The sequence below is a fragment of the Adiantum capillus-veneris genome, chromosome 5 (assembly GCF_014529385.1).
Source record: "Adiantum capillus-veneris isolate H3 chromosome 5, ASM1452938v2, whole genome shotgun sequence".
Classification (NCBI taxonomy): Eukaryota; Viridiplantae; Streptophyta; class Polypodiopsida; order Polypodiales; family Pteridaceae; genus Adiantum; species Adiantum capillus-veneris.
Genome location: NC_140935.1, coordinates 7,335,471 through 7,351,732, shown reverse-complemented (window position 1 = coordinate 7,351,732; position 16,262 = coordinate 7,335,471). Strand labels below are relative to the sequence as shown.

The 16,262-nt window shown below is 45.8% G+C and overlaps 1 protein-coding gene across 4 annotated transcripts in view; it reads right to left on the bottom strand.

The window, feature by feature from the left end:
- CCC1 (cation-chloride co-transporter 1) overlaps nt 1-16,262 on the bottom strand; it is a 74,082-nt gene that overhangs the window by 13,855 nt on the left and 43,965 nt on the right. For all 4 annotated transcript variants that reach the window (XM_086511955.1, XM_086511958.1, XM_086511956.1 and 1 more), the window contains 3 exons: nt 14,992-15,231; nt 14,783-14,894; nt 14,467-14,661 (listed from right to left, as the gene is read on the bottom strand). In XM_086511955.1, the coding sequence (XP_086368081.1) occupies nt 14,467-14,661; nt 14,783-14,894; nt 14,992-15,231 (547 nt within the window). The remainder of the gene's footprint in view (nt 1-14,466; nt 14,662-14,782; nt 14,895-14,991; nt 15,232-16,262) is intronic.

Sequence of the window (16,262 nt, the reverse complement as noted above, 5' to 3'; positions counted from 1 at the left end):
GATTCGAAGGATCACTACAGTAAGGATTGTCCCAAGCACAGGGCATCCACGTCTTCAGGCTCGACTCAAAACCAGCCCGAATTCACCTTTCCGAAGATAAATTTGATTACTGTGAACACCGTGCCTCAACCTTCACCTGCTACTCATGTGGTTAAGCCTCTGCAAGTGGATGAGTCTGCTGGTGTCCTTACTCGGGCACAAAGAGAAGCTCTTGGTCTCAGTCTACCCACAGGTCCACCTCGCCAGTCTCCACTTCCTCAATCTGGTCTACCTGACCCAAAGGACAAGTCCTTCCCAATTGCTCAGAGCAAACCAACTTCCTTGTTATCTGACATTGATGGAGCCTTCTTAGAAGCAGTGGCTGACTTGTAACAGATTAAGGTCCCAAAAGGAGCCCAGCTCGAAGGCGCCAAGCCCACAGCAGAAGCCATCTTGAAAAATACTTTTCAACAGGTGTCACTATACGACATGCTAAAGCTTGACGCAACACTTAGAAGTGACACCCTGTCAGTCATTCAGTCTTTGTACCCGGGGGCTGGGCCTAGTGGCGGGCACCTCCCTGTACAGCCCTCAGGGTCTTACTTGATTTCCTATCCAACTGCTCCTCTCACCGATTATAAAAGTCCTCGTCTCACTGTATCTATTTTTGGACAGCAGCTATCCGGCGTCATCGTTGATGGTGGATCTGGAATCAATTTGATGCCCGAATTCACTATGAGGGCCTTAGGTCTACAGCCTACCCGACCTGCTCCTTTCACTGTTACATTGGCTCATCAAAGAACAGTCTACCCAGTGGGCATAGTCGACAAGGTGCCTCTGAAGGTACAAGATTTCACTTTTGACTTGGATTTTGTGGTAGTTCATCTTCCCCAGGTAGAGGGAGGTTATCCCTTGTTGATTGGTAGACCATGGTTGCGACATACGAAAGCACTTCATGACAGGGGAAACGACGCCATGTGGATACATACCCCTGGCTCTCCAATGCAACAAATTCGTCTCGAAGGTGGCATGGATCCAATCGTTCAGCATAGCTCTTTGTCAGTAGAGTCCAACCCTGACTTGGAGCAGCCGGTCCCTCCTGATGGGTCCGATGAAGACTTACTGCAGTGGTTAGAAGCTACATCTTCGATGCCATGCTATGCAGTCTCTCTTCAACCCTTGACAACAGATTCACCCTCTTCCCCTGATCCTACACTTGAAGCCAGTAATCCTAGTCAGCCAAGTGAACCAGAACCATGTGGGCCAGTCTCTGATGACCATCCTTCAGAGGGTCCATTGATTGAAACCATCGGCCTGGGTGAGCCTATAACCCACCATAGAAGGGGGAAAAAGTTTCCCTTGCAAGAGTTGGCCAACATCCCACCTCCCTCCTTAACCTCCATTCCATCTGAATCTCCACCCATGCCGGAGCACTTTGAGGTATCTGAGGATTTACCATTCATAGAGCTTCCATCAGGATGGTTGCAGAAAGAGTATGCTGATTTCAACATTGATCAAACGCCAGCTCATAATGTCCAGAAGCTCACAGAGGTGGCACGGTCTTCTATCCCTGACGCAGCCTCGCCCACTGCACTGCCTGACCCAGTCAGAGAGGTCAACCTAGGCGGCCCTGACAACCATCAGCCCATCTTGTTAGCCGCTTGGTTATGGGATCATCCCGCTATACTCGACCAGGTAATCTCTTTCATGCACTCTTTTCAAGGATATGTTTACCTGGTCTTACCACGATTTGGAGGGAATTCCAGCAGAGCTAGGAGTCCACACAATTCCTCTGGTTGAGGGGGCTAAGCCAGTCAGAGGAAGGGCTTACAAACTGAATCCCAAATATGTAGAAGCAATCAAAATCGAGTTGGAGAAAATGCAAGAAGCAGGTATTATTGTACCAGTAGAGCACTCAGAATGGTTGTCCCCTATGGTTATTGCCCCAAAGAAGCAGTCCAACAAAATTCGAGTTTGCGTCGACTACCGGGCTCTGAATAAGGTCACAATACCGGATGGATTTCCAACCCCTTTCAATGAGAGAGTCCTCGAAGATGTCGCTGGCCATGTACTGTATAGTTTTATGGACGGGTTCAGTGGCTACAATCAGTTAGGAATACATCCCGACGACCAAATCAAAACAGCTTTTGTGACTCCCTCGGGTATTTTCATCTACACTAGAATGTCTTTTGGGCTTAAAAATGCACCGCCTTCTTTCAATCGCATAGTATATCTCATCTTTTGTCCCCTGCTTACTGATCACCTTCGCATATTCATGGATGACTTTTCCACCTTCTCGGGTGCTCAATGTTCGACCCCAGTAGAAAATCTAAAGGAGCATCTTGCTCAGCTCTCTGCAGTCTTCCTCAGGTGCAGAGAGACACGTTTCAGGCTCAATCCGAACAAATGTCATTTTTTGGTCACAGAGGGCACACTGTTGGGCCATGTGGTGTCTGCTCAAGGTTTGGCACCTGACCCAGAGAAGATAGTGGCCATCTTGAAGTTACCTCCTCCCATAAATCCCAAAGGTGTTCAAAGCTTTGTGGGCCACACCGGCTATCATCGCAGGTTTATACGTATGTATGCACAGGTGGCTCAACCATTGACCCGGCTCACCAGTGCTGCTGTTCCCTTCCAGTGGTCAATACCTGAGGCCGAAGCATTTGCATACCTCAAAAAACGCCTCACTAAAGCGCCTATTCTAGTTGCCCCGGATTGGGTCCTACCTTTTCATGTGCATACAGATGCCAGTCTGCTGGCTGTGGGTGCTGTGCTGACTCAGCCTAGCAAAGAGTTCAACTTGGATCGCCCTGTACATTATGCAAGTCGCCTGCTCACCAAAGCAGAGCGCAACTATAGTACCACAGAGAGGGAAGGTTTGGCTATAGTGTATGCTCTACACAAATTTCGTCACTATTTGCTAGGGGTCCACTTCACAATTATTACTGATCACCATGCCTTGTGCTATCTACTTAATAAGCCACAGGTTGCAGGTCGAGTATGGCGATGGCTCCTCTATTCCAAGAGTTTGATTTTGAAGTGGTACTCCGTCCTGGTAAGCATCATGTAATGGCCGACCACCTCTCTCGCATTCACACAGGTGAAGAAGCTACCGGGATTGCGGATGACTTTCCAGATAGTAGTCTTTTTAAAATCGATACAACACCAGAATGGTACGGCGAGGTCCTACATTTTCTATCTACTGGGCTGTACCCAGAGAAGGCATCCCCACTGCAAAAGAGGAGATTGCTGTTGAAGTCCAGGCCTTTCACTCTGATTGGGGGCCAGCTCTACAAATCGGGACCAGATGGTGTTCTGAAGCTTTGTGTCTCGCCTCATGAGGTGGAGCATATTCTAGAGGATGCCCACAATGGTCCCACTGGTGGCCATTACCCTGGTCACATCACCGCCCAGAAGATTCTACAGAGTGGTCTATGGTGGCCCTACGTTTTTAAGGATGCAATAGCATATTCTAAGGTCTGTGATGTGTGTCAGCGTTGTGGGCCGAAGCCAAGTAAGCAATCCAACCGTCCTCTGCAGGTCTCGATGGCATGGCTACCTTTTGAGAGATGGGGCTTGGACTTTGTGGGTCTAATATATCCCCCGGCTCAACCAAGTAATCGCAAATATCTGCTAGTGGCTATAGACTATGCAACAAAGTGGGCAGAGGTACTGGCGACAGTAGATTGCACTGGCAATACAGTAGCCAAATTTTTATATGAAAATATTTTATGCAGATTTGGATGTCCCTTAGAGATCACCAGTGATAGGGGCAGTCATTTTGTCAATGACATGATCTAAAATTTGCTGGCCAATTACAAGATTTTTCATCGCAAGTCGTGCTCTTATTATCCTAGAGCCAATGGGCAGGCCGAGAGCACCAACAAGGTTCTGATCGCCGTACTGAGGAAAGCATGCCATCTCCATCCAACATCATGGGCTCAGGCTGTGCACAACACTCTTTAAGCATACCGCACATCTTTCAAAGCAACAACGAATCAAACGCCTTTTCAACTCGCTTTCGGTTTGGAAGCCATAGCTCCATTTGAGTTCAACTTCGGATCCCCTAGGGTGGGCAGTCTGCGTGCAAGTTGGGGCATGGAATCTGCTTCTACATCCCGTCTCACCTTATTGGATGAAAGCCGCCGTTTAGCTTCACATGCTCTGCAAGCGGAGCAACTTCGTCGCAAAGCGTGGCATGATCGTCACCTCAGAAAGCCGAAAATAACGCAAGGCACACTAGTGCTGCTCTATCAGGTAAAATATTTGAAAAAAGCAAAGAAGCTGGTTCCAACTTGGCAAGGGCCATTCAAAGTACAGGAGATTTTGCCACAGGGGGCTGTCCAGTTAGTCACTTTGGATGGCGTTCCTTTGCCACTAGTAAATGGCTCTAGAATCAATGGCTATCACTCCTCTGAGTAAACTGAGTAAAGGGTCTGCAACTATTCCGCTCTGTAGGTTCTATGTCCCATCTCTCTCCTCCCCAATATCTTTCCATCAGAACGGATGTTCTGTTACTGTCTCAGTTCTGCTCTCCTCCCCACTAGCTTTCCACCAGAATGGATGTTCTATTACTGTCTAGGTTTCTGCTGTCTGTAAGTTTCCGCCTTTCCTCTAAGATATCTTTTCTCCACTAAGTCCTGGTAATTGGGTATTATCGAGAACTTCTACAGTTCAGTCACTCCTCTAATTGTTTCTATTCTCAGTGTTATTTGCGATTAAGTATTAAGGTCCTTCCAGTTAAGCTTTCAGTCAAGCTTCTCGTCGGAGTGGGTTTGTTCAGTTTGAAAAGTGGAATCTGCTTAGATAGCAATTTTACAGTGAACAAGGTGTAGTCAAGGATTTGATGAGACTCCCAATGCAATACTGTCTATGGGAAGAATATCAAAGACCTCTTGATTCCAATAGGAGCAAAAACCTTTGGTACCATTAAAATTTCAATTTTGCTGCAGGAACCTTAATCTACTAATACCCTTCTTATCTGGAGTCAAAATTGCTCTCTCCTTGTATATCCTTGGAGTCAAAATTGCCCTCTCTTTGTATCTGCTCGAACTTTGTACCTGCTCAAAAATTATCCTCTCGTTGTATCTACTAACACTTTGTACCTTCTCTTCGCATCTGTTAACATGTTAACACTGTGTACCTGCTCACACCATAGTTACCCGGAACGCGGAACGGGAACGGCAACGGGATCCCCGCGGAACGGGGGAACGGCTAGGGGTCCGGTACGGGAACGTCGCGGAACGGGAGGTATAAAAAACACCCAAATAGTGCAATTTTTAGCTCCTTGTGTTTAAATACAAGGAGTATTAGAGTGCTTTCACTCTAATACTCACAAAAAACTCGTTTTGAAGACCATTCAACCTTGCTATGACTAGATGATGTGAGAGAGAGAGAGAGAGAGAGAGAGAGAGAGAGAGAGAGAGAGAGAGAGAGGGAGAGATTTGAGAGAGTGGGAGGGAGAGGAAGAGAGCTTGAAGGCTTGAAGCCTTGAGCCTTGAGAGAGTGAGTCTTGAGAGGGAGAGATCTTGAGAGTGAGAGGGAGAGAGCTTGAGCCTTGAGGATTAGCTTGTGAAGAGAAAGGGGGAGGGGGGTGCATTTTATGAGTCCTTGAGGCCTTGCACACTTTCAAAAGAAGCCCAAACATTTACTTCAATTTTTTCAATTTTTGCCAAATTTGTTTGTAGCCATTGGCCATTCCAGGGGCATTCTGGAACGGCCCGGGGGCGTTTCGGAACGTTCCGGAACGGCCGTTCCGGTTTGCATTGGCCACCCGGAACGTCAGACATTCCGGGACGTTCCGGAACGTTCGGGAAGGGAACTGTCCCCCGGAACGCCGGAACGGGGGCTAGGGGGCGTTCCCCGGTAACTATGGCTCACGCTCCTAAGCCATTAACCGACCATAGTCTCCCAACCCCTCGCCCTACCTAAACCTTGCTGCTCGCCCCTACCTCACTTAAACCCCCTCTCGCCCCCTACCCTCTCCCACACCCCCTCTCGCCCCTATCCTCCCCTCTCGCCCCCTACCCTCTCCCAGCACCCCCTCTCGCCCCTATCCTCCCCTCTCGCCCCCTACCCTCTCCCAGCACCCCCTCTCGCCCCTATCCTCCCCTCTCGCCCCCTACCCTCTCCCAGCACCCCCTTTCGCCCCTACCCTCTCCTCTCGCCCTACCCTCTCCCAACACCCACTCTCGCCCCTATCCTCCCTTCTCGCCCCTACCCTACCCTCTCGCCCTACCCTCTCTCAGCACCCTCTCGCCCTATCCTCTAAAAGTTCACATTCGCCCCTACCCTCTACCCCTACCCTACTCTGGTTCGAATTTACCCCTATCCTAAATTACTCGCCCCAGCCTAAATCGTTTTGCAGAAATAATCCAACTTGGTCTGCATCTGACATCTGACTGCTTTCCCATCACTTGGCTACTCAGTGCTTTTCCATCACTTGGCTACTCAACGGCTCTGTTTGGCTCTGTTTGTCATCCTACCTCACCATGGCAGGGGGTAGCAAGCAACAGCAAGAAGGAAGTAGCAAGAAAAAGGTAGAGTTGAAGAGGAGGAAAGCTCTGGTTGGAGAATCAGAGAGCGAAGCAGATGAAGCATCTGCAAGCAGCAGCAACCATGACATAGATGACTTTACCTCCAGTGACCCAAGTGATGAGAGCTACAAAGCAAACTCAGCAGCATCTGATGATTCAGATGTAAATTCCGAGTCAGGTGCTTCCAGTGATCAGGAGGAACATTCAAAGGTGGCTCAGAAAAAAGAAAAGCAGCAAATCATCACTCATGAAATCAAGAGGCCTAAAAAATCGCACAGCATTCTCATTACATTTTCATATGCAGCAACCTCGACCATCTCTCAGTGAGGTTCTTTCGACTGCTTAGCTACAGACTCTGGGCCTCACAGCATTGGCTGATGCAAATTTACCTGATACTGTTCCAGCAGAACTGATACATCAACTGTTGAAAAACTTTCCAAAGGTCCGAGGCCACAAGCTAACAGCTACAAGGCTTGGCCATGCCATGGGTATGACCAACTTTCCAGCTGTGAAGTCTACTACTCGCACTTTCTCTTTATTGTCCAAGGATGCGACAATCCAAGCATGTAAAGAGCTATTGAGCTCGGATCACCCAAATTATGAGCGAAACAGACGGCTTCTCGCAATCTTCAGGTATTACTTTCTGGCTCGGGATGCCAAAGAAGACAAGGTACAAACAGATATTCTCACTACATTCTCCCACTGCGACGGGCTATACTGTTTAATCCACACTATCCCATGTGGATTCCACCAAATTCTCTTCAGCTCTTTGCAGTCTAGGGCTAAAAGATTTCGGGCCCAAGTGCAGTCTGTGCAGTTAACTTTTAGATGTTTTGCAGCACCTCTCTTGGCATGGATCATAAACATACCTATTAACATAAATGAAGTGGATGAGGAACGGGGAACCTCGAAAGGGAAAAGGAAAACCGTGAGCATGCAGGTTGACCCCACAGTCACCAAGAAAAAGAAGATCAAGGCGAAAGTGGTGAAGGATACAGTGAAGTCTCTACTCTCCTTGCCAGTTTATGAGAGCCAGCAGACTAGGGTACATCTTCAGCGTCATACGTCTACTTCTACACCTGGTTCTGCTGTGCCGACACCAGTGTCTACTACCGCTCCTCAGAATAGGATGGTCACTTCACCCATACAGAATCCTCTTCCTTCTTCTCCCATCTTCACTCATACACCAGTCAACATATCACTCCCTCCACCTACAACAACAATCTCCGAAGCACCTACTACACCAAGTATCCCTACTTCTAGCTCGTCGGTTGTGCCACCAACTGCACCTACTTCTAGCTCGTCGGTTGTGCCACCAACTGCACCTACTTCTAGCTCGCCGGCAGTGCCGCATGTGCACCCTCCAGCGTCACATCCATCTGAGGGATCTTCAGGTAGGACCGACTCCACTTCTCTGTTTCAGCTTTCAGAGAAGTTGCTTCAAGACTCCAGAGCTGCTATTGCCACCGTCGAGCTAGGCGCAGAGCAGCTAGCTGCAACCCACCAGCATCACTCTGCCACATACGCAGCTATGGAGGCATCCCTGCGAGTTGCCGAGAGTGCCATCGCAGATCGAGATGCAACGATTTTTGCACTACAGCAGGCATTGAAGATAAAGTCGAGGATTATTGATGACCTAAAAGCACAGGTGCACGGATTTCAAGAAATGCTTATGTATGATAACAGGCCTACCCAGGCTCCTGTGGGATATGGGTGGATTGGGCCAGGGATACAGGTCCAGAATCCAGCAGGCTTTGCAGCGCCAGCAGGTCCCTCTCAGCCCTCTCAGCAGTTCATGGGACACTACCCAGCAGGTCCCTCTCAGCCCTCTCAGCAGTTCATGGGACACTACCCAGCAGGTCCCTCTCAGCCCTCTCAACAGTTCATAGGACACTACCCACAGCCCCAGTTCCAGTACTTCACTCAGGGGTCTCAGGTCCAGATGCCACACATGCAGAGCAAGAGTGTTCCTTGCTGTGACGGTGTTGCTGGTGCACACCGCCATGGTTGTGTTACTAGGCGTCCGAAGTTCACTTCAGGGCAGGTGCTCCCATCCGCTGTGCAGCAGATGGCTGCTACAACCACAGGAAACCAAGTTACGCAAAGCACAGTACAACAACCGCATAGTTACACTATCGATCTGATGGCTCCTCCCGATCCGGATACTTCTGGAGCAGCAGTGGCGACGACACTTTCACTTGGGTGACAGGACTGTGCTCTTACCCCACCTTTCATTGTACATATAGTTACTTTTGCAGTTTCATTCAGTTTTGGCTCACCGAGACGGTGACCAGTCTTGTGGTGGGCAACCTGTAGCAGGCTACAGTGTCACTTCACAGGATAGGCACTTGGACAGTTAGCTACAGTTGGTCTGGTTCACACTGGACGGACCCTTTGGGCTGGGAGTGACACGTGGCAGGGTACCTACGGTGGTCTAGTGGACATCGTGGCCAGGTCACCACCACCACTCAGTTTGGAGATAGACTTAGCTGGCTGGACATTTATGGGCCGTTGGTGGCTCTTATGGTTGTACATATGAGTAGTCGTTTGGGACAGTTCTATCTTATCTTGCACGTAGACGTCTAGGTCGAGTCTTACACAGAGCACTGCTTCACCATCCATGCATATCTGAGCCTCGACACCCCATTTGTACATGTGAGTCCTGGGCTGGAGCTGAGTGTGCTGCCAAGCCAGAGTCTGTACATGGTTCTTTGAGCTAGCCGAGTCCATATGTTCTGGTCTACTGTTGTGTCTCTGTTGTTATCCATTGTTTCTGTGTTTCATTCTGTTTGAGAGTTTCTATTTGTTGAGTGAGATTGTCACGCACATTGCACTGAGGGACACCCACACTGTAGAGAGCACGACACATTATCCGCGCTACATCATCCGACCTTATAAACCCACTTATTAGGAATAGCTTTCCTACCTTTGGGCAAAGCCACAAGCTCCCATGTAATATTTGCATACAGTGATTGCATCTCAGATTCCATAGCAAGCTCCCACTTACTTTTGTCTTCACAAGACTGGGACTCTTTGAATGTAAGAGGCTCCCCCTCATCTATCAACAAAATGCAATCTATAGATGGCTAGAACCTCTCTGGTTGCCTTCTAACACGTGTAGACCTTCTCATCCAATGCTCTGCATTGACTGGCAATGGGTCTACATCGTCCGGAATGTGCACACAATCAATTGGCTGCTGATTTTCAGCATTACCTCGCTGCCATAATTCTTTTTCAGCATGCTGGTCATGTGGTATAATACCATTTCATGCATCCCATTCAGTGTTACCGGGGAACGCGTTCCCTAGGCCTTGGAAAGCCGGAACGTCGTTCCCTCCCCCCTTGCCAGGCCGGAATGTCCCAACGTTTTGCCGTTCCGAGTGACCACCTGATACCAGAACGGCCGGCCGGAACAGCTCTAGAACGGCCTTGGAACGGCCAACTCTCAAAAATGGGGAGAAATGGGCAGTTTTTTGCAAATTTGTAGTGAACATTAGGAGTTTTTTAAAGTGTGTAAGGACTCAAAATGCACCCCCTCACACCCATTCCCTTCTCAAGCAAATCCACATGCCCTCAAGGTCTAAGGCTTAAGCCTTAAGCTCTCTCAATTCTCGAAACTCAAGCTCTCCCCCTCTGACTCTCTCAAGCTCTCTCCCTCTCTCTCTCTCTCTCTCTCTCTCTCTCTCAAGCTCTCTCGCTCCCTCCCTCTCCCCCTCTCCCTCTCGCATCATCCATGGCTTAAAGGTCTTCAAATCGAGTTTTTTGTGAGTATTAGAGTCAAAGGACTCCAATACTTCTTGTATTCAAATTTCAAACATGTAGAGCTAAAAATTACATTATTTGGGTGTTCTTTATGCCTCCCATTCCGCGCCGTTCCCCTGTTCCACGGGGTCCCCCGTCGCCGTTCCCGTTCCGCGTTCCGAGTAACTCTGATCCCATTGTCTTCTGGCAATTGCACAAAAGGTTGCTGCTCATTTTCAGCATTAAAAGGAATCAAATTTTCAGCCAAAGGTGGCTTTATGGCTGGCTGATTATGTAGAAACTTGACTTTCTTTTTGTCAATGTCTACATGTGTAGCATTTTTTAGCAATTTAACCTCATTGAAAACTACATCTCGGCTCCGTGTTATCTTCCTGTATTGAGTTATCCAAACTCGATAACCCATCTCTCCTTCATCTCCATATCCCATGAAGATGCCCTGGATAGATTTCATGTCAAGTTTGGTCCTCTGATCAGCACGTACATGCACAAATGCATTGCAGCCAAAGACTCGTAAATGGTCATATGAAGCCAGTTTGCCAGACCAAGCCTCTTCAAGAATGCCATTATCTAACGTACGATTCGGAGAGTGATTGTGCATATAAACTGCAGTTTTAAGAGCCTCTCCCCAAAATTCTTGAGGGAGATTAGCTGTGGACAATATGCATCTCACTCTCTCACAAATTGTGCGATTATATCCCACACCATTAGATGATGGATTATAAGGGGTTGTCAATTCCCGCTTGATGCCATGCACCTCACAAAAGCTCTTAAACTCAAGTAATTCATACTCTTCTCCATTATCCATCCTGATAGCTTTTAGCTTAAGTCCTTTTTGTGTGGTCACAAATGCATGAAATTTCTTAGATGAGTCAAGCACATCACTTTTACTCTTTAGTACATATACCTATGTCTTTCTACTATGATCATCAATGAAAGACACAAAGTATTGTGCCTCCATGTGAATTCACAAGCATAGTGCAAACATCAGAGTGTACTAAATCAAGAACATGCAATTTACGAGTGACACCAGAGGAATAAAAGAACTTCACTAGCTTTCCATAGATCCAATCATTACACAAATCAAGGCCAGGGCCTTTTACATCAAATTTCCCCAAAGAGGAGAGAACATCAAGCCCTTTTTCACTCATATGGCCAAGTCTTTTGCCCCAAAGCTCCATGTGAGAGTGAACTTCAGCTACAGCCAAAAACTTGCCAGGTGATGCCTTGCAATGTAAGTAATAAAGAGTTCCCATCTTGCTGCCCTTTACAATCAGCATTGAGCCTTTAAGCACTTTCCAAGAGCCACCACCAGCCATAGTGTGATAACCCTTGATATCTAGCTGCCCAATTGGAAGTAGTCTTTTCTTAATGCCAAGTACATACCTAACATCATGCAAAATCAGCTCTTGACCCTTGATATCTAGCTGCCCAATTGGAAGTAGTCTTTTCTTAATGCCAAGTACATACCTAACATCATGCAAAATCAGCTCTTGACCATTTTCAAGTGCCTATAGTGCCAACACCCTCAATCTCACATGCATGGTTATTGCCCAAAGTAAACTTTACCCAGACTACCTGCAGTGTATGAAGCAAAGGACTCCAAAGATGGAGTAACATGAAACGAGGCACCACTATCTACTATCCATGATTGTGACAAACCATCCTGTGTTGAAAGTAATGCATCAATTACCTTTGCTTTTGTGATACACATGTCACTTGCCATTGCCACACTATCATCGTGAAAGCATGAGTCAACAACAAGTGCATCATCTGTATCAACAATTTCTTCAATGACCACACTAGAAACAACATTTGCCTTGGCAACTTCCTTGGAAGAAGAGTCATACCATCACTCTTAGAATCATTAGAATCCTTCTTCTTCTTACCATGTTGTTTCTTTCTTTTGAGTTCCTCCTTGTAGTACCCGCAATCGGGTTTTTTATCCCCTTTGCATCCACATTGATAGCATGTAACATCCTGGGACTTACCCATGTTTTTACTCATGTTCTTGCCTCTATTGTTTGTATTATTCTTCTTTTCAGACCTACCTCTAACATTGTATGCTGACCCGCTGCTTTCACTGTTGGTCTTTCTTCTAATCTCTTCATTGAGAATAGAACCTCGTACACCATCAAATGTCAAAGCAGCATTGTTGCTCAAAGAGACAACTAAAGCTTCCCTTCTGTCAAGCAAAGTCATCAATAAGAAAATAGCCTTTAGCATATCACCAAATGGCTACAAAGTTGAGTCTTGCAACTGACTCAAGATACCAGCCTCAAGTGTTCAGATGTAGGCTTCAACTCATCCAACTCCATGTTTACAAGCTTACGCATAAGATGCACTTGATTCACAGGAGTTGTATTCTCATACTTATTTGTCAATTTCTTCCATATAGCATAAGCAGTGTCAAAACGCTTAATGTTCGTGAGCACCTCATCAGACACAGCCATCTTGATGTAAGCAATAGCTTTCTTGTTGAGCCTAGCCCAATCATCATCTGACAAAGCTACAAGTTTCACTTCCAAAAGTACATATCATCACAGCCTTTCAGAAATAAGATTCCTTGCATTCTATCCTTCCACAAGTCAAAGCCAGAGCCGTCAAACCTCTTGATTTCAAGGAGAGACTTTAACTCACCACTCGTAGACGCATTAGAGGCCATTTCGGTGCAAAAAGGACCAAAAATTCACTGCTGTAATTTTATGACAATAGGCTGAAAACTGAGATTTTCTTACAAGCTCAATACTCAGTGTAGAAGAGCAAGAGGTGGTAACACTACGTTACCGACACTTTATCACAAGTGTACAACAGTAAAGAAGGATAAATTTCAGCAATAAAAGCTGAAATTTCAGCACACAAATAGGGCATACATTCCTAGCAAGAGTACTACCACTTGAGCAGTAGAAGCAAAGCGCATATGCAAAAACCTCAAATTTGCAAATGGATTAAAAGTTGCTGCAAAATGTATTTTCAACAATACATCAACTCAATGGTGAGTATTCCGCATGTAAATACATAAATGTATGCCACATATAAACTTCTTGATGAAACCTAAGTTTTCTTTAAAAAACTCAAAATCTCTGCTCAAACTGTCCACAAATTGCAATAATTTCACCAATGTCTGCAAATATTGAAATTTCAGCAAAAGCCCCAAATTTTGACAATCTAATTGCTGAAATTTCTGCAAATTGAGCAAAAAACCCCAATTTCCCTCAACCTGTAAGCGCAATTTCAACCTCGAAAGCCTCAATGTGTTGTTAAATTGCTGAAATTTCATCCCTTCTTGATGAAACCTAAGTTTTCTTTAAAAAACTCAAAATCTCTGCTCAAACTGTCCACAAATTGCAATAATTTCACCAATGTCTACAAATATTGAAATTTCAGCAAAAGCCCCAAATTTTGACAATCTAATTGCTGAAATTTCTGCAAATTGAGCAAAAAACCCCAATTTCCCTCAACCTGTAAGCGCAATTTCAACCTCGAAAGCCTCAATGTGTTGTTAAATTGCTGAAATTTCAGCCCCTGCGAGTTTCTCCTTTCTTTGCTATAAAGGATTTTGCCTGCTTTCTCTAGAACGGAAGAATCCACAGCCTCAAGCGATCCAGAGGGACTATGGGTTGTAGTGAGAGGAGAGAGAAAACCTGCTGACTGAAAATCGTAGAGAGAGAGAGAGGGATGGGCTGAAATCGAAGAGAGAGAAAATACTTGCTGCTTCCTGCCAGGTGCGTAGGTGTGCGGGAACCGAAGCTTTGATACCAGTTTGAAGGTCGCGCTGGCAACTGGAGAAGGCAGCCCTGGTATTTTGTGCATAGAATGAACGTGAGAAGTAGAGGTCGACGCAAGGTGTTTTACGTGATTAGCACACCAATGTATTATTGTTTTTAGGGTACACATTATAAGGGTCACTTAAGTGACCCTAGGGGTGGTTCACACCCAAAGAATAAGTGAGCGTGCAAATATACAAAAGAGGTGGCTAGAGGGCCTTTAGAGTTTAGACCCAACAACCCCCACTTTGCAGCACAGCCCAAACCTTCTTCGTTTATTGCTATTTGGCACTTACTAAGTTTACATGCGACAAGCTAAGAAAACTTTTCGTCTGGCTGCACTTACTAGTAGTGTTGTTAGCTTCTTACATTTCTTAATGCTTAATCCAATCAAGGTACAACTTCGAGAAAGGCAAAGTGGTCACCTGTTTGTGAGAAGCTCTTCCCTTGTAGCAACAGCTGCAAACATAAAGCAAGATATTAAGTACAATGCAGTGGTTGCACCAATGGCTGACAACGTGCCTCTGGGTATGGATCTTTGAGTGTCTCGTAATGATGCTGATCTATTAGAACCTGCCATGATCCCCGTGACAGCAGGAAAGAATAGCCCTAATAACTCACTGAAACAGAAGTTCATGCAATAAACATCATGTAGTGGCAATATAATTAAGAGTGTGCGCTTAAAGGTAGATACCATGCACACAGATTCAGAAAGAATTTAAAAAAAAAGCGTGTACATACTCAAAACCCCAATATGTAATTCCATCTGGTGATGGAATCCCAGCTCTATTTGTTCTTTGATACTGAGCTTCCCAATTACTCTTTAAAGTCTTGAACCGCAAGCCAGTGATACCTAGTGGACGTTGCAAAAGCAAGGAAAGTTTATGATCAGAAGGCTACTGTTGCAATCTAAAGGTTTAAGGAACTTATGACATAAGACAACAAAGCACCTGATCCATCCTGTTTGCGAGCTGCAAATATGCCGATAAAGATCAGTAACAGTGAGACTAAGACTGGGATGAGAAATGTTGGGGCAACCTTGTTTATCATCTTCACTCCACCAAACACAATAAGGCACAAGACCACAGTTACAAGAACGCCATACACCTGAAGGTCGTGTAAATTAGGGCCTTTAATTGCTTCTGTAGTTGCCCCTGAAGCAGATGGAGCCAGAACTTCCGTAACACTAGCTGCAAAATCATGTACCAACCCATAGAAGACTGAGATGACTATTTAAGGAAGTAGGAAACTTGCCCACAAACTTCAAATTTTAGGGTGCATATTTCCATTCAAATTTGGTAGCCTCTAAAATACTTCCCATCAGACAGAATGCTTGCACTGCAAATAATAGGCTGCACTTGCTAGATGTCTATGTTGTGACCAGCTGGGATAAACCTTAGTCTTGTTCAAGTAAATCTCTCCAAAAAGCAGCATTAGATACTGATAGCAGACGTTAACTCAAAGTTTCAAGAAATTTGATAGCATTAAATTGTAGCACAAAGGTCCCTCAGTATGCACCCATGACGGTATGGGCCATATGCATGCTTCAAAGTCTATGTAAATCAAGGAAATGCCTAGAGAATTGTGTCCAGCACTTGTAAGCTGATTCCCAGGAACTGCATTACAGCAACAATTGATTGGCTGGTTGATGACCATGCATATGATAAACCCATCTTTGCATATGCTAATTGTTCTCATCCAAGCGGGTGTTGTTATGCATTTGTCCGCATCCACTACCCTCGTCGTGCAGATTAGAGCATGTAGAACCCATGTCTGCAATTCCCCGCTCTCAAGGCAACCAGATAAACAGGACATCTGTGCAATAGAAGCTAGGTGTATATTTCCCAGTATTTAACTTAAGACTCACATTTGTACAGTCGATGAAGTGCATTTGTACAGTCAATGAAGTGCTACATGGCTATAGACCTTCTAAGTATTGGTTGCATACGCTCAAAACGCGTAATGGAACAGAAAGATGTCTGGCAATTTTGAAGCATCCATCTTTATCACCTACCATCCCTCTCTCTTCCCCGGGTTACCAGCTCCTGCTAAGGTTCCTATGGCAGTCAGCATCACCATGAAACATTTCAGTCCCAAAATCTTTCAGGCCAAAACACAAAGTTTCACCCTGAAACATTTCATCTCTAGAAAGTACAAACCAAAACGCCTGAAGTTACATAAATTTGAATTTGTAGGCTAAGGTTTCAATATGGTGTTTCAT